Source organism: Mobula birostris, chromosome 10 (assembly GCF_030028105.1).
Source record: "Mobula birostris isolate sMobBir1 chromosome 10, sMobBir1.hap1, whole genome shotgun sequence".
Taxonomy (NCBI): Eukaryota; Metazoa; Chordata; class Chondrichthyes; order Myliobatiformes; family Myliobatidae; genus Mobula; species Mobula birostris.
The window spans coordinates 16,836,873-16,862,858 of NC_092379.1; the positions used below are offsets into that span (position 1 = coordinate 16,836,873).

Sequence of the window (25,986 nt, forward strand, 5' to 3'; positions counted from 1 at the left end):
TGCAAAAGGAGAAGGGTTGGACGTCGGGCTAACAAGTTCATCCCGCAAAAAGCCAAGAGCCACAGAAATGCCAATGGAAGGTCCAGAGACGACATTCCTTGGAGCGGAGTGACCTTCAATGGGCTGCACCAAGGGACAGTGTGAAGGACTCTGGCAGCCTATGCCCCAGTAGGGATGAGGAGCTTTAAGCTGTCCAACGTCTCCTAACACAGCTCACACCTTCTAGTCCAGGCAGCAGTCTGGTGAACCTCTTTCTGCACTTTATCCACAGCCTCTACGTGTGGGATTCCCAAACTAGGGTCCAGAGACTCCTTAATGATAGTAGTCCACTTGGCATAAGGAAGGTTGGGAACCCCTGCTCTATGCCCTTCCTGTAATGGGGCAACCAGAACTGAATGCAATGCTCTATACGTGACCCAACCAGTTTTAAAGCTGCAACATAAATTCCCAATTCTTGAACTCGATTCCTTGACTAATCAAGGCAAGCTTGCTAACCACCTTCTCTTCCACTTTATCACCCGTGTAGCCATTTGCAGGGAGCTGCACACTCAGACCCCTAGACCCCTCTGTACGTCAAAACTGTAAAGGATCCAGCCTCACTGTCCCTCTACACTTGATCTCCCAAAAGCTCTATCTACCATTTCTTCCCTCATATTGGCAACTGATCTACATTCAACTGTATCATTTGGCAATCTTTTACACTCTCCACCAATCTTGTGTCATCAGCAAACTTACTAACCTACCTATCCACATTTTTATCCCAGTTGCTTAACTCTATCACAAAGAGCAGTAATTCCAGTATGCATCCCCGCAGAACACCAGTCAATCACAGACCTCCAGCCAAGATAAGTCCCGTCGATCGCTACCCGCTGCCTCCTGTGGGCAAGCTAATTCTGAATCCAGAGGATTCCATGCATCTCAATCTTCTGGACCAGCCTCCCATGACGGACCTTACCAAACGCTTTACTAAAGTCCACGTAGACAACATTCACAACTCTACCTACATCACCTTTGTCAGCTTCTCAGAGTTACAGAAAAGTACAGCACAGAAACAGGCCCTTCAGCCTATCTAGTCCATGCTTACTCCTGTCGAACTGCATCAGGACCATATCCCTCCCATTCACGTACCTATCCAAACTTCTCTTAAATGTTGAAATCAAGCTCATGTGTACGACTTGCTCTAGCAGCTCGTACTACACTCTCACCACCGAGAGAAGTTTCCCCTCATGTTCTCCTCAAGTTTTTCACCTTTCGCCCTTAACCTATGACCTCTAGCTGTAGTCCCACCCAAACTCTGCAGGAAAACGCTGCTTGCATTTACCCCTCATAATTTTATACATCTCTATCAAATCTCCCCTCAGTCTTCTACATCCTAGGGAATAAGGCTCTCGCTGCTTCAATCTTCCCTTATAACTCAGGTCCTCCAGTCCTGGCAACATCCTTGTAAGTTTTCTCTATACACTTTCGACTTCATTTACATCTCTCCTGTAAGTAGGTGACCAAAACTGCACACATTACTCTAAATTAGGCCTCACAAACAACAACAATGTACTCAATGGCACTCAGTACACTGAGTGCCAAAAGTGCCAAAATCTTTCTTTATGACCCTATCTACCTGTGACACCATTTTCAACCATTATGGACCTGTATTCCCAGATCCCTTTGTTCTACTGCACTCCTCAGTGTCCTGCCGTTCATTGTGTAAGACCTACCCTGGTTAACCACATTATCATCCAGATCGTTGATATAGATGACAAACAACGACGAACCCAGCACCGATCCCTGCAGCACACAACTAGTCACAAGTCTCCAGTCAGAGAGCCAGCCGTCCACTACCACTTCTCCCACAAAGACCATGTCTAATCCAATTTACCTCATCTTGAACGCTGACCAACTGAACCTTCTCGACCAACCTCAAGAAATGCCTTGCTAAATTCCATGTAGACACCTACTGCCTTGCCTTCATCAACTTTCCTGGTAACTTCCTCTAAAGATTGGTTAGACATGACATAAAGCCATGCTGACTATCTCTAATCAGTCCGTCCATCCAAATAGTCAAATATCCAGTCTTTTAGAATATCTTCCAATAATGGTCCCAACAAATGATGTCAGGCTTACAAGCCTATAATTTCCTGGTTTATTTTAGAGCCTTTCTTAAAGAGCAGAACTTTGGCTATTCTCCAATTCTCTGGTACCTTACCTGTTGCTAAGGATGATTTGAATATCTCTGCTATGGCACCAGCAGTTTCTGCACTTGTCTCCCATAGTGTCCAAGGGAACACCTTGTCAGGCCCTGGGAATTTATTCACCCTAATTTACCTCAAGACAGCAAACACCTCCTCCTCTGTAATCTGTATATGGTGCATTAAGTCAATGCTGCTTTGCCTCACTTCTATAAACTCTGTGTCCATCTCCTGAGTAAATACAGACACAAAAAATTCATTTAAGATCTCCCTCATCTCTTCTTCTGGCTCCACACATGGATTACCATTCTGATCTTCCAGAGGATCAATTCTCTCACTTGCAATCCTTTAGTCATGGTCATACTTTATTGATCCCGGGGGAAATTGGCTTTCATTACAGTTGCACCATAAATAATAACTAATAATAAAACCACAAATAGTTAAATAGTAATATGTAAATTATGCCAGGAAATAAGTCCAGGACCAGCCTATTGGCTCAGGGTGACTGGCCCTCCAAGGGAGGAGTTACAAAGTTTAATGGCCACAGGCAGGAATGACTTCCTATGACGCTCTGTGTTGCATCTCGGGGGAATGAGTCTCTGGCTGAATGTACTCCTGTGGCCAACCAGTACATTATGTAGTGGATGGGAGACATTGTCCAAGATGGCATGCAACTTGGACAGCATCCTCTTTTCAGACACCACCATCAGAGAGTCCAGTTCCATCCCCTGAACGTATCTGTAGGATCCCTTAAGAATCTCTTTCCCCTTTGGAAGGGCAACCTCATGCCTTCTTTTAGCCCTCCTGATTTCTTTAAGTGTTCTCTTGCATTTCTTAGACTCCATAAGCACCTCATTTGTTCCTACCTGCTACGCTCTTTTTTTTTCTTACCAGGGTCTCAATATCGCATGATCTGATTATTCTCGAAAAACTCAACCAAGTTAGTAAGACATGACCTGCCCCACAGAAAGCCCTGTTCACTGCTCCTGGTTTCCTAAATGCTCATCAATCCTATCCCTATGGATCCTCTCTAACAGCTTCCCTACTACTGACTGGGACCTACCGGTCTATAGTTTCCAGGACTATCGCTATTTCTCTTCTTGAATAGAAGAAGAGCTTTCCTCTGGCCCTCTGGGAAAACACCTGTGACTAAAGATGACAACCATCTCCATTAAGGCCCCAGCAATCTCCTCTCTCGCCTCTCAATAACATGGGGTGTATTCCATTTGCCCTGGAGACTAATCCACCTGAAAGATCCCCAAGATCCTCCCCAGCCACCAGCGCGAGGGACCGGCCATCCTGACGGGAGACTCCAGCCGACTGCAACATCACCCAATGTACAGGCTCCAATGCACAGGTTCGCAAGAGGGCGCCCCTCGCAGTCAAGGACATCTTCGAGAGGTAGTACCCCAGGAAGGCAGTACCCATCATTTATAGGTTTCAATAGGTGCATTTAATGTAGGAGAAATGTACAGAGTATACATACTGAAATTCTTTTTCTTCACAGACATCCCATACCATCCAGGGCTTGTGCTCTCCTCGTTACACATACTCAGAGTTTCAGAAACAGCTCCTTCCTCTCCACTATCAGATTTCTGAACACTATCTCACAATTCCTCTTTAGCAGCACTATTTATTGTAACCTACAGTAATATCCTACACTACTGCTGCCACAGTAGGACACATTTCACGATGTACGTCAGTGATAGAAAAGCTGACTCTGAGTTACCTGCTGCAGGGAGACCTGCAGTGGGACGGTCAGCCTCGGAGCCTGTGCTTGCTGGCGAACTCCCTGGGGCTGCTGCGGGGCAGCAGTGGCAGCCACAGTCACCGGCTGCTGCAGGAACATCTGGCAGGGCTGCAGCTTCTGCTGCGGGTTCTGCAGCTGCAGCTGGATGGTCACCACCTTGCCGGCTTGGCCCTTGGCCCCCTGCCCCTGCGCCAGGGCCGTCAGCTGCTGCCCCTGGATCAGGATCTTGCCGGGGAGGGTCCGCATCATCACGTGGCGCTGGCCGGGCTGGGAAGATCCAGGCGGTTGCTGCAGGACTAACGTGATCCGCTTCGGGTCACCCTGGGGAAGAGAAAGTTTATAGCGGGAGTGAGAGTGTTCGACACTTGGCACACTCTGCGCCTGACTCAGGAGTATGTGACGGGAGCTTCACTCTGTGTGTCTGACTATGGCAATGTGTGATGGGGCAGAGTGATGGAGCTTCACTGTGTGATCCCAGGAGTGTGTGTCCACTCCCAGGAGGATGTGTGATGGGACAGTGCAGAGAAAACCTCACTGTATGTCTGACCCCAGGAATGTGTGATGGGACGGTGTGGAGGGAGATTCACTCTGTGTCTGACCCCGGGAGTGTGTGATGGGACGGTGCGGACGGAGTTTCACTTTGTGTCTGACCCTGGGAGTGTGTGATGGGACGGTGGGGAGGGAGTTTCACTCTGTGTCTGACCTCGGGAGTGTGTGATGGGACGGTGTGGAGGGAGTTTCACTCTGTGTCTGACCCCAGGAGTGTGTGATGGGACAGTGTGGAGAGAGGTTCACTCTGTGTCTGTCCCCAAGAGTGTGTGATGGGACAGTGTGGAGGGAGATTCACTCTGTGTCTGACCCTGGGAGTGTGTGATGGGACGGTGTGGAGGGAGTTTCACTCTGTGTCTGACTCCGGGAAGAGTGTGATGGGACTGTGTGGAGGGAGTTTCACTCTGTGTCTGACCCCGGGAGTGTGTGATGGGACGGTGGGGAGGGAGTTTCACTCTGTGTCTGACCTCGGGAGTGTGTGATGGGACGGTGTGGAGGGAGTTTCACTCTGTGTCTGACCCCAGGAGTGTGTGATGGGACAGTGTGGAGAGAGGTTCACTCTGTGTCTGTCCCCAAGAGTGTGTGATGGGACGGTGTGGAGGGAGATTCACTCTGTGTCTGACCCTGGGAGTGTGTGATGGGACGGTGTGGAGGGAGTTTCACTCTGTGTCTGACTCCGGGAAGAGTGTGATGGGACTGTGTGGAGGGAGTTTCACTCTGTGTCTGACCCCGGGAGTGTGTGATGGGACGGTGTGGAGGGAGATTCACTCTGTGTCTGACCCTGGGAGTGTGTGATGGGACGGTGTGGAGGGAGTTTCACTCTGTGTCTGACTCCGGGAAGAGTGTGATGGGACTGTGTGGAGGGAGTTTCACTCTGTGTCTGACCCCGGGAGTGTGTGATGGGACGGTGTAGAGAGAGTTTCACTCTGTGTCTGACCCCGGGAGTGTGTGATGGGACGGTGTGGAGAGAGGTTCACTCTGTGTCTGACCCCGGGAGTGTGTGATGGGACAGTATGGAGCGAGATTCACTCTGTGTCTGACCCCGGGAGTGTGTGACTGGGCGGAGGGTCTGCCACTCGGAGTGGGTGAGAGAGTGGTGCAGAATCTGCTTGCCCCTGGTCCTTACCTGCGAGGCCGGCGAGGGTGCGATGGTGACGTTGGGCTTGACATTTGCGAGGGTGGCCGTGCCCTGCTGTGCTGCCACGGGCTGAAGGACCACCTGCCCCAGGGGGGCTCCGTTGGACTGGCTCTCCTGGGGCTGGCTAAGAACGTAGGGCACAGTCTGCGTGCTGGCCAGCACGGCCCCCTGTGGAACCACTACCCCTCCGTTGGGGGTGGGCTGCCCGGGAAGGGTGTAACGGATGTTGTACTGCATGGCGGGCGAGGAGGAAGAGGAGGACGAGACAGCAGTGGTGGCGGAGGAGGAGGCGGGCTGCTGCCCCTGGCCTGCGGTTGGGACTGGTGCCACCTCCTTCACCTCGGTGGGCACAGAAGCAGCGGGTGAGGAGGTGGCAGGGGGGACAGCAGCAGGGATCTCCTGCTGAGAATCCTGGACCCCCATGAAGGGGTTGCCCTGACTGATGCCCTCGGGGGGCTGGGAGAAGGGGAGGAGGGCTGGCTGGGCAGGGGACGGGGAAGGGGACGGGGTGGGAGAGGGGACAGGGGGAGGAGCTGGAGCAGCCTCCCCGGTGCCACTCTGCTGCAAGGCGTAGTCATGGTGGACCAGGTACTCGGGCTCAGGTGCGGGCGGTGCCGACGGGCTCTGTCCCCCAGTAGGGGGTTGGGCCCAGAGGGGGCCGGAGCTGGGGAACACTGGGAAGGGAGCAGGCTGCGGGGCCGGTTCAGGGGTACCAGCCGGGAAGGGGGCCAGGCCGTCAAAACTCTCGCCCAGGTCCAGCTCGTCGGCGATGGAGCCAGCCGTCAGAGATTCCAGCCCCTCAGCAAAGAGGCCGGGGTCGTCAAACAAGTCCATGATGGGGTCCGCCATGGCTCGGGGAAGGGCGGGAGCTCCTCCTCCCACCCGGCTGGCAACGGAGGGCTGCTCTCTGTTTTCGTGTGTCTCTCTCTCTCTCTCTCCCCAGATGGAAGGGAGGTCACTCGCACATCCTCTCCGCCCGTTCACTCTTGGCACAAAATGCTGGATCAGTTAACAGGAAGGTGAACAGTCTACAGATGTCTCAGTACTGGGAGGGACTCCTGTGGGGCAGAGAGGGGGAAAGATGGGAAGAGAGGAGTGAGAAAAAAGGTCAGTATCTCTACCACCTCGACATAGCACCTGCCAGAATGCTCTCTCCCCCACCTCCCATGGCATGGTGCTCCCTCCTCCTCTTCTTCTCACCATTCAGTTCTCCCCTCAGCCAGCACTGCGCTCTCTCCCTCTCCTCTCCCCTCCCCTCATGGCGTTACCTCCTTCCCCTCTCCAGACAAGGCATTAGCCCTCCCCCCAAGTACAGCACTTGAATCCACCTGCCCTCGCATAGCATGGGATATCCTCCCCAATCCCCTCTCATGGCATGAGGCTCCATCACCCCCTCCCCACTCCCTCATACCCCATAGCACGGTGGTCACTCCCAGCTGCCCTCCCAGAGCACAGGACTCCACCACCCCCTCCCTCCCTTTAAAACCCATGCAACAGCACTGTCTCCCCACCCCCAGCCCTCTCATGGCTTGGCGCACCCACCCTCCCTCCCTCCTCACTCCCCTCCCATGGCACGGTACTCTATCCCTCATTCCCCTCCCACATCACCTGGCCCCCTCCCCCGACACAGCGTTACCTCTCTCCCCTTAAACCCCACAGCAGGCTGCTCCATCCCCCCCCAACTGCAAAGGACCCCCACCCCCTCAGCATGTTGTTCATAAACCCAAGACAAGGGTCTTCCTCCCCACTCCTCCTGCATAGTACATTATTGTGTCCCCTCTCCTGCCCCATGGCACACAACTCCCCTCCCACGGTATGAACCCCTCACCCTACCCTCCCATGGGACTCCCTCAACACTCCACTCCCCTCTCATGGTATGGTGCTCCCTCCCATGGCACAGGGCTCCCTTCCTCCTCCCCCAACACAGCAATACTTCCCCCCCCTTAAACCCCACAGCAGGGTGACCATCCCTCCCCCTCCTATTGCACGTCATTCCTTCCCCCCCTCCCCTCTGCAGCCAAGGGTCTCCTCCCCAATCCCAACAGCACAATATTGCTCCCCCTCTCCTGACCCCTGGCTCACGACTCCCTCACCCCTCCCCTCCCATGGCAACATCATTCCTCCCCCTCTCCCCTCCTAAGGCATGGGTCTCCCTCCCCTCTCCCCTCCCACGTGACTCCTTCCTCGTCCCATGGCACGCTGCTCCCTCCCACGGCACGGCGTGAACTCCCCGCTCCCCTCCCACGGCACGTGGCACCCTTCTCCCCCCGCACCCACGGCTCCCTCCACAGCATAGGGCTCATTCCCCACTCCCCCCCACCCATGGAACGGGGGCTGCCCCCCCACTCCCCTCCAACGGGATGCCCTCAACCCTCCACACTCCTCTCCCAAATCACATGTCTCCCTCTCCCTCATTCCACAGAATGGTACTCATCCCCACTCCCCTCCTGTGGTACGGTGCTCCCTCCACCCCTCCTAACAGTGCTAAATCCCCCCCCCCAAACCTCGCGGCAGGGTGCTGCACCTCCCCCGGCACATCTTCCTCCTCCCTTCACTCTGCAGCACATCCTTCCTTCCCTCCTAAGACAGGGGTCTCCACCCCCTCCCACGGCACGACTCCTGTCCCTTATCCCCCAGCACGACTCACTCCCATGGCACGGTGCAAACAGCCCCCTTCCCTCCCATGGCACAGGGCTCCTTCACCCCTCCCATGGCACAACTCCCTCTCCCTCACCCCCCAGCAGGGCACAAACTCCTGGCTCGCCTCTCGCGGCATGGGCTCCTTCCCTCCCCACTCCCCTTCCATGGGATTCCCTCAACCCTCCCGTCCCACAGCATGGCACTCACTTCTCACTCCCCTTCCTCATCGTGTAAGTGGCTCCAACCCAGAGGACGGCACACCCTCCCATAGTAGAGGGTTCCCTGCTCCTCTCCCCAGCATGACATCCTCCCCTTAAACCCCACGGCGGGGTGTTTCATTTCCCCCGGCACAGGCTCCTTCCCTCCTCCACTCCACAGCACATTGTTCCTTCCCCTTCCACGGCACGATTCATTTCCTTCGGCACAAACTCCTCGCTCCCCTCCCATGGCACGGGGCTCCCTCACCCCTTTCACTCCTACAGCATGGAGCTCCCTCCTCACTCCCCTTCCACGGCACGCGACTCCTTTTCCACATCCCCAGCATGTCGCCCCCTCTCAACAGCAAGGCACAAACTCCAGGGCACATGGGCTCCCTCACCCCACCCCTCCCTCAGCGCATCATTCGTCCCCCATTCCGATGTACGGGGCTCCCTTCCCTCCCCCGACACAGCGTTACTTCCCTCCCCTTAAACCACAAGGCAGGGTGATCCATCCCTCCCCACCTCCCACGGCACAGGGAGCTTCCACTCCCACGGCGTATTGCTCCTTCCCCCTCCTAAGATAAGGGTCTCCCTTCCCACCATCACTGCCCCCCACAGCACATCATTGCTCTCCTCTCCTCCCACAGCACCGGGCTCCCTCCCGGCCCGGCACGGCCTCCAACTGCACGGCGATCGCTCACCCCTCCCCTACCCTCCCACAGAAAGTCATTTGTCCACCCCCCCCCAACATTGCAGCGCTCCCTCACACCTCCCCCCCACAGAAAGTCATTTGTCCATCCCGCCAACAGCACAGTGCTCCGACACCTCCCCCCCACAAAGTCATTTGTCCACCCCCCCAACATCGCAGCGCTCCCTGACACCTCCCCTCACACAGACAATCATTTGTCCACGCCCCCACCCAAAGCATGGGGCTCCCTCTCCCCTCCCACCACATGGCACAGTGCTCCATCCCCCATCATGGTGTTATCTCCCTCTCCCGTCTGACAGCACAGCGCTCCCTCACACGGTAACATTCCCACCTGCCCCCACACAGCGCAGGTTCCTCCCCCTCCCACAGTACGTCATAGCCTCCTCTCCCTCCAAAGGCACGGTCCTCCCCCTCCCACAATACATCATCTCCTCCCCTGCCCTCCCACAGCACTGCACATCCTGCTGTCCTCTCCTCCCACAGCACCACACTCTCTCCTCCTCACCACCCTCACTCTTGCCATCTCTCCCTCCAACTAATCCATCCCCCCTCTTCCCCCTCCCCTCCCTGCTCCGTGCCAGCAACTCTCCACTCTCCCCTGCCCCAACAACAAAACCTAGCCCTCGCCCCCTCTCCCCACCGCCCTCCCTGACCTAGCCCGAACCTCCCTTGTTGCCCTTACCATTTCTGCCAGACCCTCAGTCATGACTCACCCACAACCCACCCCCTATTCCATCCCCTCAGGTCCCTCACTCGCCAACCCCGCCTACCGCTGCCCTTCCTACTCAGACCCATCCGGCCGCACACCCCTCCCTGCAGCCGATTTACCCTGTCCCTCCTCACCAGCACCGTTCACACGACCAGCCTGCACACCCCCCCCCCATCCTACTCACCCAGGGAGCAGCGTACAGCCCACCTTCCCCCCAATTCCTACAGTCTCCAGCCCACCCCCACCTATGCCACTTGATGGTCCCCCATACCTCTCACTCCTTCACTCACTCTGCAGTTCCCCACCCCCCGTCCACCTATCTCTCAACCTCCTCTCTCTCACCGACAGACCACACACACACAACCCTTCTCCCACTATAACATAAGTAGCAGAATTAGACCATTCGCCCATCCAGTCTGCCCCACCAACAATCAACACTTTTTTTCCCAATCCCTATTCTCCCTCGTCTTCTCCACTTATCCCCCTTACCCAATCAAAAACCCATCAACCTCTGCCTTAAATACCCATATCAAGCTCCACATACATCGAGCCTTTCATTCCCAGAACCCTCCTCTGGAGCCTCTCCAGGACCAGCACATCCTACCTCAGAAACGGTGCCCTAATCTCCCAATACTGCTCAATGAACAAATTATAAAAGTTCAGCCCCACCAATACCTCTCCTGTCCTCCGAGCCTGCAGCCAGCCCGCCCACCCACCCACCCAATCCCCCACACCCTGTGTCCCCTCTCCCCCAAACCCCACCTACCCGTCTGTCTCTCTCTCTCACACCTTCCCCACCCCACACACTCCACCCTATCTCCAACTCATCCCTTAATCACTTCCAGCAGCCGGTCATGTCCCACCGCACCTACCAACCCCCACACACTTACACCACCACACTTCCTCTCCACTTCAATGGGGCTTCGTCCTGGAACACAGATCTTCCTGTCCTCCTACTATTGTACGACACTGCCTCCAAACGGCCATAAAACCCTCACCAACACTCACACCTCACCCATCTCTATCCTCCCCTCCCCCCAGAATCACCTCCAAACCCACCAAATCCCATTCCAGTAGCTCAGCTCCCTTCCCTCACCCATCCAACACTCAAAAGCTCACCCACTCAAAACACCTTTTCACCATCACCCACCTACCCCTCCTCATCTGTTCCTTCTTCACCCTCTCCCCTTCATGAGTAATCTTCACCCACCAATCTTTTCCTCACCACCCTACCCTCTCACTTCATTCATTACCACACCATCCTGTCAAGACATTTGTGACACCTCCCTCCCACTATCTCCTTCCCTCCCTCTTTCACACCCTCCAACACTTCCCCAACCTCCATCCCTCTCTCTGCTCCACAATCCCCATCCTTTTGAACCCCGTTCCCCATTCATCCCATCCCCTTTCCCCAAACACCTTGTCATCCCTCTTCCTCTCCACTCCTGCACCTTCCAGCCCCCTTTCCCCATCCCCCACCCCAACTTCCTGCCCACTTCCCCATCCCTCTTACCCTTTCTTCCAACTCTACCCTCCCTCACACACCCCATCTTCCTTGCCCACCCACTCATTTTCCCATCCTCCCTCTCTTCCCTACCTTTATTCCCATTCCCCAGCCTTCTCCCCACTTACACATTTCTACTCCACCTTTACTCACCCTTCCATACCTCATCCCCACTTTTCAAACCCTTTCCCCATCCCTCTCTCCCCACCACCCCTTACTCCACAATTCCTCAACCTCTTCTCCATCCGAGCGCCTCTCACCTTCCCATCCACTGCCCCATCCCTTTTTCCTCCCGTTCCTCCCTCACTATTTCCCATCCCTCCCCACTAACCCTTTCCTCCCTACCATCCCTCGCCTCCACCCTTTTACCACTTTCCCCATCCCTCATCCCTCTCCCCCACTCTTCCACCACCTTCCCCATCCCTTGTCCTTTTTGCCAACCCATCCCAACCCTCCATCCCCATTCCTCCATCCTCTTCTCCCTCCCATCCCGCTGTCCCCTTCTCGGTCCTCACTCTCCTCCCTCCTACCCACTTCCCCTCCCACCCACTCCCACTCCAGCTCCGTCTCTTCCTCGCTCCCTGCAGCAGCTGCGCCCCTCAAATCGAACCCCAGGTTTGTGGCCGGCGCTAGGCCGCAGGCCTGCCCGCCTGCCTAGCCGGCCGTGCGGAGCGGGAGGAAAGAGGAGAACGGGGTAGGTGGGGGTGATGGTGGTGTACTACAAGCCGTGGCCCATCCCCGTTCCCCACCTCTCCAAACCCCTCGGCCATTCACTCACTCTCTCCGGGACTGCCGAGCCGCCGCACGCCGGGGGCTGGGGGGACGGCCCCGGCCGCACCGCCAAGGCGATCCACCGAACGGGCTGCTCCCGCCCTCGCCGCATCCGTCCATTGGCTGGAGGATCGACCGGAGCCGCCCGTCATTGGCCGGTGCTGTCGCGTCAATCAGGCGCCCCGGAAGCGGCGGGAGGCGGGGCGTTGGCGACGCAAAGCCAGACTGACTTGCGCGGCGTAGTTGCGGCCTGGCTGCTCCGGGTCCCATGTTACAGCCCCGCTGTTGGGGACGAGGACAGGGCGACAGGGCGACAGGGCGAGGGGCTTTCTGTGCATAAAACTCTCATTAAATGTCAAGTAAAGACTGGGCAGATTGAACCCCCAAACCCCAGCTGTCTGGCAGTGAGGGAACGGAGGCTGGAGCCAGCCTGACACGAGGATAAAATGGACAATTAGGGTTTTTTTGTTGCCCAGTTTGAGAATCATTCATTGTGGAGGGGGAAGGGAGAGGAAGTGCTGTAGCATTCCTCATTAGAGACATGCACTGAGATGATGGGGAGAGGCTGCTGAGGGAGGGAGCAAATTGTACTCTGGTGTTATACAGTGACAGACCCGTCCCCACCAGAACCATACCCCAGTGACAGACCCGTCCCCACCAGAACCATACCCCAGTGACAGACCCGTCCCCACCAGAACCATACCCCAGTGGCAGACCCGTCCCCACCAGAACCATACCCCAGTGACAGACCCGTCCCCACCAGAACCATACCCCAGTGACAGACCCGTCCCCACCAGAACCATACCCCAGTGGCAGACCCGTCCCCACCAGAACTATACCCCAGTGACAGACCCGTCCCCACCAGAACCATACCCCAGTGGCAGACCCGGCCCCACCAGAACCATACCCCAGTGGCAGACCCGTCCCCACCAGAAACATACCCCAGTGACAGACCCGTCCCCACCGGTACCGTACCCCAGTGTTATACAGTGACAGACCTGTCCACACCAGTACTGTACCCCAGTGTTATACAGTGACAGATCCGTCCCCACTGGTACCGTACCCCGGTGTTATACAGTGACAGACCTGCCCCCACTGGTACTGTACCCCGGTGTTATACAGCGACAGACCCATCCCCACCAGTACTGTACTCCAGAGTTACACAGTGACAGACCCATCCCCACTGGTACCGTACCCCGATGTTATACAGTGACATACCCATCCCCACCGGTACTGTACCTCAATATTATACAGTGACAGACCCATCCCCACCGGTACTGTACCCCAGTGTTATACAGTGACAGATCCGTCCCCACTGGTACTGTACCCCAGAGTTACACAGTGACAGACCCATCCCCACCGGTACTGTACCTCGATGTTATACAGTGACAGACCCATCCCCACCGGTACTGTACCCCAGTGTTATACAGTGACAGATCCGTCCCCACTGGTACTGTACCCCAGTGTTATACAGTGACAGACCCATCCCCACCAGTACCGTACCCCAGCGTTACAGAGTGACAGACCCATCCCCATCGGTACTGTACCCCAGTGTTATACAGTGACAGACCCGTCCCCACCAGTACTGTGTCCCAGTGTTATACAGTGACAGACCTGTCCCCACCAGTACTGTACCCCAGTGTTATACAGAAATGGACAGACCTATCCCAACCGACACTGTACTCCAGTAACAGACGAACCCCCACAAGTACTGTACCCCTTCCCATTCACTCGCGGTGTAACCTCTGGAATTCTACCCTGACATATCTGTGTCCCACAAATACAAGAAATGCTCCATGAAAACACCATTCGTTCACTCCATCCTGTTCCCCATTCATCACGCCGATCGACCACACCAGTCCTCTGCCCACCTCCCTCAACGACCAGCCAACTCTCTGTCTCTGAACCCGTGGACCGAGCCTGTGGGGGAGAGAATTCCACAGGTCCACACCCCCTTTCCCCATCTCCATCCTGCACAGCTGAGATGGGGTGGGTAGCTTCCTGGTCCTAGATTCCACAGCATTGGTGGGAGGGGATGTGTGAATGGAAGCATTCTGCCTAAATCAAATCTGGTCAGAATTTCTACGTCGTCGCTCCTCATTCTTCTCAACCCTAGAGAATACAGCACTGAGCTGCTCACTCTCTCCACACTCTCTGGCCCACAGACTAGAGCAGTCTGTGGGTATACTCCCCCTGTGACAAGCCCCTTCTTTCTTAGGTGGGAAGCATTTCCTGGTGTGGTCTCAGAGGGACACTGTACAGCCGCACTGGGTATCAAAGCCTCAAGGATGTTGGACAATATCAACAATTCCCCATCTCAGCACAGCGTTGTTCTGCACACAACAGCCTGTTCTGGACCAACCATGCAGACCAGATGCCACGGCCGAGAAAGCTCACCAGTGCCTCCAGTTCCTCACGTGAAGTTCAGCACCACTAACTTTCATCAGACAACTTCTCTGCCCAACACAAGAAATTGCAGAGGGGGGTGGGCATATTACAGAAACTAGCCTCCCCTCTATATTCTCACACGAGAATGTCCGCAGATGCTGGAAATCCAAAGCAACACACACAAAATGCAGTATCTCTGAAAGTCAACATTTCAGGCTGAGACCCTTCTTCAGGACTGAGAAGGCAGGCAAAAGAAGCCAGATCATAAAAAGTTGGGGGGGGGAGGGGAAGCAGGCTAGCTGGATGGTGTTGGTGAAGTCTGTTGGGTGGGAAAGGTCACGGGCTGGAGAAGGAGGGATCTGATAGGAGAGGAGTGTGGACCATCGGAGAAAGGGAAGGAGGAGGGAGACCCAGGTAATAGGCAGGTGAGAGGAAGCGAAAGGTCGGAGTGGGGGATAGAGGGGGAGGGTGGAATTTGTTTCCCAGGTGGAGAAATTGACACTCACGCCGTCAGTTTGGAAGGTAGCCAGATGGAATGGAAGGTGCTGCTCCTCCATCACGGCACAAGAGGAGGCCGTGGACTGACATGTCAGAACGGGGTTCGGAATCAGGGCTTGGCCACTGTAAAGTCCCACTTGTGGCAGATGATGCGGAGGTGCTTGTGGTACAGCAGCCAACATAACCAAAGACCCCCACCCAGCCCAGACATTCCCTCTTCTCCCCCTTCCATCAGGCAAAAGGTAGAAAAGTTTGAGAGCACGTACCAACAGACTCGAGGACAGCTTCTATCCCACTGTTATAAGGTGCTTAAGTGGACCTTTTGTATGATGTTGGCCTCACAATCTACCTTGTCCTAGTTTTTGTACCTTATTGTCTGACAGCTCTGGCGTTCCCTGGAACTACTACACGATATTTTGCGTTCCGATCTTGCTTCCCCTCATGGTACCTTGATGTACTGATGTGATCAAGTGACGGCATGCAAAAAGAAACTTTTCACTCTCAGTACACACGTCACCTCCAAGAGGACCACAACCCTGCTGTAGGGTCTGGAGGCTGGCATGGCTCAATGACTTGGAGAGCTATGCTAGCTGGAGTCAGGGCTTCGTGCTTTGGCTCTTGGTGGGGTTACCCATGCTGAACAGGTCAAAGGGTACAGGCCAGAGTAAGGGTGGTCTACCAGTCCTCTGGGTTCAGGGGTTCAGCTCTGGGCTAACGACCCTGACTGGTAAAAGAAAACCGTCACAGAAACAGCAATGGAGAACCCTCCTACATCTGAGCGTGACGGTATTCCCGAGTCTTCACCTGGGACAGTAGTGAAAACCGACAGGAAGCTACTGACATGATTGAGCGCCATCAGAGATGGAGGACTTCCATTGCTGCCCTAAACACCAGCGGCGTACGGGCAGCAAGGACGTACATGAGACAATAATAAAGCATTTATCAAGTGGGTGGCCTGAGCTTTTCTCCATCTGTCCTGCCCTTACAACTCCCTTCCCAAAACCTCTCATAGCAGGAGAAAGCTGCCTCACAGGGCGCACAACAACCTGACAATAACTGAGACCCTCCAACCAACCTCGGGCTGTTAATCCCACCCAGAGAGCAGCATCTCAGTTTACTGGGGCTCACCACGGCTGATAAAATTGGGATGGGGGAAGGGTTAAGACTTCTTCAAACCCTTCAGTACCCACAGGGCTACTTGGGACGGGGAAGAGGGGCAAAATCTGAGCCTTTGATCCCAAATGGTGAGCTTAATTCAATTGAATCAGAAGAGTTATCACTGACATACACTCAGTGGTGGCTTTATTAGGTAAACGTAGAAACATAGAAAATAGGTGCAGGAGTAGGCCATTCAGCCCTTCGAGCCTGCACCGCCATTCAGTATGATCATGGCTGATCATCCAACTCAGAACCCTGTACCTGCCCTCTCTCCATACCCCCTGATCCCTACAGGAGTGTAACACCATGTAGTCTTCTGCTTCCGTAGCCCATCCAAAGTTCAAAGTGTTGCATATTCAGAGCTCTTCCGCACAGCGCTGTTACAATGCGTGGTCATTTAAGTTACTGTCAGCTTGAACCAGTCTGAGCTCTCTCATTAACAAGGTGTTTTCGCCCACACAACCTGTGTTCACTGGGTGTTTTTCTGTTCCTCGCACCACTCTCGGTAAACTCTAGAGACTGTTGTGCATGAAAACCCCAGGAGATCAGTAGCTTGTGAGATCTTCAAGCCACGCTGACCGGTGCCAACAATCATTCCACAGTCATTTCTTCCCCATTCTGACGTTTGGTCTGGACGACAACCCAACCTCTCGACCACATCTGCATGCTTTAATACATCTAGTTGCTGCCACATGATTGGCTGATTAGATGTTTGCAATATCGAGGTGTACCTAATAAAGTGGCCGCTGGCTGTACTTGGTGAACTTTGATACTTAGTGGTAGCAGAGCAATATAAGGGATAAAAGCTACATTAATCCACAATAAAAAAAATAAGTAAGTAAATACTGAGAAAGCAGAATAGCCAGTTAGTGTTCGAGGAGCTCAGCAAGTCAGGCAGCATGTATGGAGGGGAAGAAACAGTCAAAATGAAGGGTCTCGGCTCAAAACACCGACTTTTTATTCCCCTTCCACAGATGCTGCCTGACTCGCTGAGTTCTTCCGGTATTTTGTGTGTGTGCATGTGTGTTGCTCAAGATTTCCAGCATCTCCAGAATCTCTGATGTTAGCAAGTTAGTGTTCCTGGGTTCATGGACTGATGGCAAAGAGAAGAAGCTGTTTCTGGAGACCCCCTCCCTGATGAGAGTAATCAGAAGAGGGCATGTCCCAGAGGGTCAGGGTCCTATGTCACGGATGCCGCTTTCAAAAAGCACTGACTCTTAAAAGATGTCCTCAAGGTGCAGTTTGGATGACAATGTGCTGTCTGATTTGTCCCAGGTCAGAAAATTCTATCCCAGAGGTAGAATAGAAAGGTCAAAACAAACATGGGCAATCGCTCTCACCCCTTGGACGGAAGAGGCCCAGGAGCAGAGACTGGGGTCCAGCCTTTGCCTCAGAGACTGAAAGTGGGGCAATCGCTCTCACCCCTTGGACGGAAGAGGCCCAGGAGCAGAGACTGGGGTCCAACTTCCTGACACAGTCAGTACCTTGAATCCCTTCCCTCTCATCCAGGACGTGCCCTCTTCTCATTACTACCATCAGAATCGGTTTCATGTCACCTGCCTATGTTGTGAAATTTGTTGTCTCTGCAACAGCATAACATTTCAATATATAATAATAGAAAAACAATTGTGAACTACAGTAAGTATATATAGTAACTAATTAAATTAAATTTTTTAAAAGTAGTGAGGTAGTGTTCATGGGTTCAATGTCCATTCAGAAATCTGATGACTGAGGGGAAGAAGCTGTTCCTGAATCACTGAGTGTGTGCCTTCAGGCTCCCGTACTCCTTCCTGATGGTAACAATGACCTGGGTGATGGGGGTCCTTAATAATGGACGCCGCCTTTCTGAGGCATTGCTCCTGGAAGATGTCCTGGACACTACGGAGGCTGGTGCCCAAGATGATTAATTTTACAACTTTCTGCAGCTTCTTTCAATCCTGCGCAGTAGCACCCCCCCCCCATACCAAACGGAGATGCAGCCAGGTAGAATGCTCTCCAAGGTACATCTGGAGAAATTTGTGGGGGTCTTTGGTGACATAGGAAGGAGTACAGGAGCCTGAAGACACACATTCAATGATTCAGGAACAGCTTCTTCCCCTCCATCAGCTCTCTGAACTGTTCTTGAACCCATGATTGTCCTCCCCACTGTTCCTCTTTCACACATATATTTATTTTGTTGCAATTTATAGTAATTTTTACGTTTTTGCTCTGTACTGCTGCTGCAAACAGCAGATTTTACATCTAAACCAGTGATTCTAACCCAACCTTCGCTCTAGGGGAGAGATTTCCAGACGCTCCCCCAGTTTTGGAGGGGAGGGACATCCCCTCACCTCCCTCCAGAGATTGGGGTGCTGCCCCACCTTATTCTGAAACCGTCCCTCTTACTTCCACCAACAACATCAACCCTACTTCACCATCTTCAATAGAAATTCATCCCCCCCCCCTTCCCCACAGCTCCAGTGAGTTTCATCCTGAACTACCCAATCTCCTTTGGTTTTCCCTCCCGCACACTCCTCCCTCCGCTAACCCCTCCGGAAAACCATCTCCACACAACCTCTAACGCAAACATGTCTGACCGTAAACACTCAGACCGGAACCGTGGGCAGGGATGGCCCCACCCAGCTGCCATACAGTTACAGACAGACCACCCTCTCAACCCCGGGGGGGGGGGGGGATCCCAACCCTTTTTCTGCCAACGGACCAGTACCATTAAGCAAGGGTTTGTGAATCCCAGGTCAGGAACCCCTGCTCTACCCACTTCCCCCACAAATAAAGGCTGGCATTGCCCCAAGCATCCCTGCTGACCACCCCTCATCCCTGCGTTTCAACACCACGTGAACTCCCAACCCCTAAACGACTGCCCCCATGAGCGGACACTCTGACCTTCGCTGCCAGGTGCACTCAAACTGACGTCTCGCCTGCTCACTAACAACCTGTGCAGGGAGCTAAGGACACGGACCCCAAGAGCCCCCCACCACCCGTACAGCAGCACTGTTCGGGGTCCTACCATCGTCCCCAGGTGCAAACACCTCACACCTGCCGGTAACCCACTTCAGTAGAAAGCCCAACCCCCCACCAAGCAAGAGTAAAGCCCCCAAAGAGTGGCCATGATCTGCAGTCAACAAGAGTTCCTGTTTACCCGACAGTTCGACGTGCCTCAGGCTCTCTCCCTCTCTCTCTCTCACTAACAAGGGACAGGGAGCTGTCACCCATTTTCACAGCGAAAGGGGAGACCAACAAGTAGTGGCTGTTGCGCGGTTACAATCTGCCGCGTCGCTCTTCATTCCGAGATTCTCCAATTCGAGAATCTGACTGTACCTCCAGCACTGTGTGGAAGTCCCAGGAACACACACACACACACACACACAGCCGGGGTGCCGAAGACTGTCACACACTACTGTATTTGACAGCGTGGAGCAGAGAGCGAGTTTGTAAACCTGGATGTTGGGAATGGCGAGGGTGGAGCGCCACGGGAGGGGTGTGGCACAGGTGGCGACGAAGCTGTGCCAGGGTGGAGAGGTGGTGTGGGTGCAGACACACCCAGCCCTGAGACACCAGGCAAGGTCATTTGAGTCCAAACAATTGATTTATTGATCATTACAGAATTTCTCTCTGGTGCTTCCCTCTCCCCTCCCCTTTTCCCAACCACGATTCCCCTCTCCCTTCCCCTTTTCCCAACCACGATTCCCCTCTCCCTTCCCCTTTTCCCAACCACGATTCCCCTCTCCCTTCCCCTTTTCCCAACCACGATTCCCCTCTCTCTTCCCCTTTTCCCAACCACGATTCCCCGCTCCCTTCCCCTTTTCCCAACCACGATTCCCCGCTCCCTTCCCCTTATCCCAACCATGATTCCCCTCTCCCTTCCCCTTTCCCCAACCATGATTCCCCTCTCCCTTCCCCTTTTCCTAACCATGATTCCCCTCTCCCTTCCCCTTTTCCCAACCATGATTCCCCTCTCCCTTCCCCTTTTCCCAATGATTCCCCTCTCCCTTCCCCTTTTCTCCAACCACGATTCCCCTCTCCCTTCCCCTTTTCCCAACCACGATTCCCCGCTCCCTTCCCCTTTTCCCAACCACGATTCCCCGCTCCCTTCCCCTTTTCCCAACCACGATTCCCCTCTCCCTTCCCCTTTTCCCAACTACGATTCCCCACTCCCTTCCCCTTTTCCCAACCACGATTCCCCTCTCCCTTCCCTTTTTCCCAACCACGATTCCCCTCTCCCTTCCCCTTTTCCCAACCACGATTCCCCTCTCCCTTCCCCTTTTCCCAACCACGATTCCCCTCTCCCTTCCCCTTTTCCCAACCACGATTCCCCTCTCCCTTCCCCTTTTCCCAACCACGATTCCCTGCTCCCTTCCCCTTTTCCCAACCACGATTCCCCTCTCCCTTCCCCTTTTCCCAACCATTATTCCCCTCTCCCTTCCCCTTTTCCCAACCACGATTCCCCTCTCCCTTCCCCTTTTCCCAACCACGATTCCTCGCTCCCTTCCCCTTTTCCCAACCACGATTCCCCTCTCCCTTCCCCTTTTCCCAACCATGATTCCCCTCTCCCTTCCCCTTTTCCCAACCATGATTCCCCTCTCCCTTCCCCTTTCCCCAACAATGATTCCCCTCTCCCTTCCCCTTTTCCCAATGATTCCCCTCTCCCTTCCCCTTTTCTCCAACCATGATTCCCCTCTCCCTTCCCCTTTCCCCAACCATGATTCCCCTCTCCCTTCCCCTTTACCCATGATTCCCCCTCCCTTCCCCTTTTCCCAACCACGATTCCCCTCTCCCTTCCCCTTATCCCAACCACGATTCCCCGCTCCCTTCCCCTTTTCCCAACCATGATTCCCCTCTCCCTTCCCCTTTATCAACCATGATTCCCCTCTCCCTTCCCCTTTTCCCAATGATTCCCCTCTCCCTTCCCCTTTTCTCCAACCACGATTCCCCTCTCCCTTCCCCTTTTCCCAACCACGATTCCCCTCTCCCTTCCCCTTTTCCCAACCACGATTCCCCTCTCTCTTCCCCTTTTCCCAACCACGATTCCCCGCTCCCTTCCCCTTTTCCCAACCACGATTCCCCGCTCCCTTCCCCTTTTCCCAACCACGATTCCCCTCTCCCTTCCCCTTTCCCCAACCAGGATTCCCCTCTCCCTTCCCCTTTTCCTAACCAGGATTCCCCTCTTTCTTCCCCTTTTCCCAACCAGGATTCCCCTCTCCCTTCCCCTTTTCCCAATGATTCCCCTCTCCCTTCCCCTTTTCTCCAACCACGATTCCCCTCTCCCTTCCCCTTTTCCCAACCACGATTCCCCGCTCCCTTCCCCTTTTCCCAACCACGATTCCCCGCTCCCTTCCCCTTTTCCCAACCACGATTCCCCACTCCCTTCCCCTTTTCCCAACCACGATTCCCCTCTCCCCTCCCCTTTTCCCCACCACGATTCCCCGCTCCCTTCTCCTTTTCCCAACCACGATTCCCCTCTCCCCTCCCCTTTTCCCAACCACGATTCCCCTCTCCCTTCCCCTTTTCCCAACCACGATTCCCCTCTCCCCTCCCCTTTTCCCAACCACGATTCCCCTCTCCCGTCCCCTTTTCCCAACCACGATTCCCCTCTCCCGTCCCCTTTTCCCAACCACGATTCCCCTCTCCCTTCCCCTTTTCCCAACCACGATTCCCCTCTCCCTTCCCCTTTTCCCAACCACGATTCCCCTCTCCCCTCCCCTTTTCCCAACCACGATTCCCCTCTCCCTTCCCCTTTTCCCAACCACGATTCCCCTCTCCCTTCCCCTTTTCCCAACCATTATTCCCCTCTCCCTTCCCCTTTTCCCAACCATGATTCCCTTCTCCCTTCCCCTTTTCCCAATGATTCCCCTCTCCCTTCCCCTTTTCTCCAACCATGATTCCCCTCTCCCTTCCCCTTTCCCCAACCATGATTCCCCTCTCCCTTCCCCTTTACCCATGATTCCCCCTCCCTTCCCCTTTTCCCAACCACGATTCCCCTCTCCCTTCCCCTTATCCCAACCACGATTCCCCGCTCCCTTCCCCTTTTCCCAACCATGATTCCCCTCTCCCTTCCCCTTTATCAACCATGATTCCCCTCTCCCTTCCCCTTTTCCCAATGATTCCCCTCTCCCTTCCCCTTTTCTCCAACCACGATTCCCCTCTCCCTTCCCCTTTTCCCAACCACGATTCCCCTCTCCCCTCCCCTTTTCCCAACCACGATTCCCCTCTCCCTTCCCCTTTTCCCAACCACGATTCCCCTCTCCCTTCCCCTTTTCCCAACCATGATTCCCCTCTCCCTTCCCCTTTTCCCAACCACGATTCCCCTCTCCCTTCCCCTTTTCCCAACCACGATTCCCCTCTCTCTTCCCCTTTTCCCAACCACGATTCCCCGCTCCCTTCCCCTTTTCCCAACCACGATTCCCCGCTCCCTTCCCCTTTTCCCAACCACGATTCCCCTCTCCCTTCCCCTTTCCCCAACCAGGATTCCCCTCTCCCTTCCCCTTTTCCTAACCAGGATTCCCCTCTCCCTTCCCCTTTTCCCAACCATGATTCCCCTCTCCCTTCCCCTTTTCCCAATGATTCCCCTCTCCCTTCCCCTTTTCTCCAACCACGATTCCCCTCTCCCTTCCCCTTTTCCCAACCACGATTCCCCGCTCCCTTCCCCTTTTCCCAACCACGATTCCCCGCTCCCTTCCCCTTTTCCCAACCACGATTCCCCGCTCCCTTCCCCTTTTCCCAACCACGATTCCCCTCTCCCCTCCCCTTTTCCCCACCACGATTCCCCGCTCCCTTCTCCTTTTCCCAACCACGATTCCCCTCTCCCCTCCCCTTTTCCCAACCACGATTCCCCTCTCCCTTCCCCTTTTCCCAACCACGATTCCCCTCTCCCCTCCCCTTTTCCCAACCACGATTCCCCTCTCCCGTCCCCTTTTCCCAACCACGATTCCCCTCTCCCGTCCCCTTTTCCCAACCACGATTCCCCTCTCCCTTCCCCTTTTCCCAACCACGATTCCCCTCTCCCTTCCCCTTTTCCCAACCACGATTCCCCTCTCCCTTCCCCTTTTCCCAACCACGATTCCCCTCTCCCTTCCCCTTTTCCCAACCACAATTCCCCTCTCCCTTCCCCTTTTCCCAACCATTATTCCCCTCTCCCTTCCCCTTTTCCCAACCATGATTCCCTTCTCCCTTCCCCTTTTCCCAATGATTCCCCTCTCCCTTCCCCTTTTCCCAACAATGATTCCCCTCTCCCTTCCACTTTTCTCCAACCATGATTCCCCTCTCCCTTCCCCTTTTCTCCAACCATGATTCCCCTCTCTCTTCCCCTTTTCTCCAACCACGATTCCCCTCTCCCTTCCCCTTTTCCCAACCACGATTCCTCTCTCCCTTCCCCTTTTCCCAACCATGATTCCCCTCTCCCTTCCCCTTTTCCCAACCATGATTCCCCTCTCCCTTCCCCTTTACTGAATTTGGGCAAATGACCACTCTTCAATTAAAGGGGAAGTAATTAAGGCAACCAGACCCCTTCAATTAAAGAGACAGCAATTAACTCCACCAAGCATAGCTGCAAAAGGAGGAGGGTTGGCCAATGGTCTAATGGGGCAAATGATCTCATCCCATTAAAATCCAGCACTACAGAAACACATCCCTAGGAGAGCAAGGATCTGCAAAGACGGACCACACTTGGGGACAACTTGAAAGATTGCACCAGGAGGGAGGAATCTGGTGAGCTATTGTTGGCAGCCTTTACCCCAATTGGGACAATGGGTTTATTCATAACGCAAAGTTTTTTAGAACACTTACTATCCAAGTATGTACACAGTAGACAACCCTGAGACTCGGCTTCCCACAGACAGCCAGGAAACAAAGAAACACCTCAGAAGCCGTTCAAGGAAAAACCTCAAGCACTCGACGCGCAGAAAGAACAAATCACGCAAACGGCAAGCAATGAGTGAAAAACACAGAATATGAAACATCAAACCACAGAATCGTTAAAACAGTGAACTAATTAGGGGAATAACACCTCCCCCTTACAATTAAAGGGGTAGTAATCAGGGGAAATAACACTCTCTTCAATTAAAGGGTCAGAAAATTGGGGCTAAACCCATCCTCTTCTATTAAAGGGGCAGTAATTAAGGCAAATAACACCTTTAATTAAGGGTAACTATTTAAATAAATTAAAGTTGCAATTAAAGCTTCAATTAAAGGGTCATGAATGAGAGCACACACTCACTCTTTCAAATAAGAGTCAATAATTGAGGCAAATACACAACTCTATGAATTAAAGGCTCGGAAATCCAGTCCACAAAACCCTTTGAATTTAAAAAAAAATCAGGATTTGGAAAAAACTATCTCTTTAATTAAAGGGGAGGGCAAACTGGACAAAACTCCAAGCTGCTGAACTAGAGGTGCAGAAACTGAGGCAAATACACAAAGACTGAATTAGAGGAGCAAGAAATTAGGGCAAATATCAAACCCCTAAATTATAGCAGATATCAACTCCTTTAGGGGGCAGGCACAGAATTAAAGGGATACTCGGCTGCAAAAATGAGACCTTAAATTAAAGGGACAAAAAAAATTAGGGTGAATATCAACCCCTTCAGTTAAAGGGTCTGAGACTAAGTCAAACATCCAGCACCATAAATTAAAGGGGCAGAAGTGTGGCAAACAACCAACTCTAAATTAAAGATTCAGAGTGGGGCACTATTTACCACAATCTCTGATTCTTTTAATTTATGGTGTTGGATTTTTTTGACTCAGATTTCACGCCTACAGGGAAGAATCTGAAGCTGAAATGTAACCCACTGAATTAAAGGTACAGATTAGGGACAAGTAGCAACTCGCTGAATTAAAGAGCCAGAAACTGTGTGGGGAGTGGAAAACGCCCTGAAATTAAAAGGGTTAAAAAAGACAAACATAAAACCCCTTGAATTAAAGGGTCAGAAATTGAGGAAATAATCAACTCCCCAAATTGAAAGGTCAGAAAATCAGGACAAACATCACCTGCACCCCGAATTAAAGGGTCAAGAGTTGTGGCAAAGGTCAACACACCCCCTTTTAAATTGGGGTGAATATTGGGCAAATATCAACCTCCTGAATTAAAGGGTCAGAAGTTTGTGGCAAATACCCAACTCCCAAATTAAAGGGGCAAGGCATCACACTATCAACTGCCCCACTCCCCCGAATTAAAGGGCCAAACCTCATGGCAAATATCAACATCAACACCCCCCGCCCCGAAATTACAGTGAAAGGAAACACGATGGATATTATCATCTTGAAATTAAAATGTGCAGGGCAAACTCCAACCTGCAGAAATTAAAGGAGCAGAGGTTGTGGCCGACATCCAAACACCTCCCCCAACCATTGAATTAAAGGGGTGGATACTTGGCCAATCGCACCCCTCGAGTTAAAGGGGCGGGAATTGGGGGGAGCAAGCCGGAAGTGAGCCTTTAATTATAGTAGCAGTGATGAGGCAAGCCCCTCCCTCCTTTCCCTCATCCCCTCCCTCACTCACCGCGCTCCACCGCTCCCGTTCCGCCCTCCGCCCGCCGCCATTTTAAGATCGCCAACAACAACAACAACAACAATACCAACCCGACCCGCCCCGCGCCGCCCGCTATTGGGCACCGCACCCCATTCCCACACTTCCATTGGCCAGTGGCCTGTCCATCAGCAGCCGGCGTCCACTTCCCACCCTTCCGCCGGCGGTACCCGCCGGTCCGCGTTTCCATTGGCTGAACTGAATGCCCATCTTTTTCCCTCGCGCGTTTCGTTTCCCGCCCTCTCACCTACTAATTGTTTAGGACGCTC

General features: G+C 53.8%; 1 protein-coding gene across 4 annotated transcripts in view; it reads right to left on the bottom strand.

Annotated features, from left to right (window-relative positions):
• Nucleotides 1–25,744, bottom strand: part of chd8 (chromodomain helicase DNA binding protein 8) — a 77,478-nt gene extending 51,734 nt beyond the window's left edge. For 2 of the 4 annotated variants that reach the window (XM_072269990.1, XM_072269986.1), the window contains exons 1-3: nt 12,161–12,266; nt 5,609–6,678; nt 3,913–4,254 (exon numbers count right to left, since the gene is read on the bottom strand). In XM_072269990.1, the coding sequence (XP_072126091.1) occupies nt 3,913–4,254; nt 5,609–6,469 (1,203 nt within the window). In that variant the 5' untranslated portion in view covers nt 6,470–6,678; nt 12,161–12,266. The other 2 variants (XM_072269987.1, XM_072269989.1) reach the window with 2 other exon arrangements.
• Between the last annotated feature and the right edge of the window lie 242 nt (nt 25,745–25,986).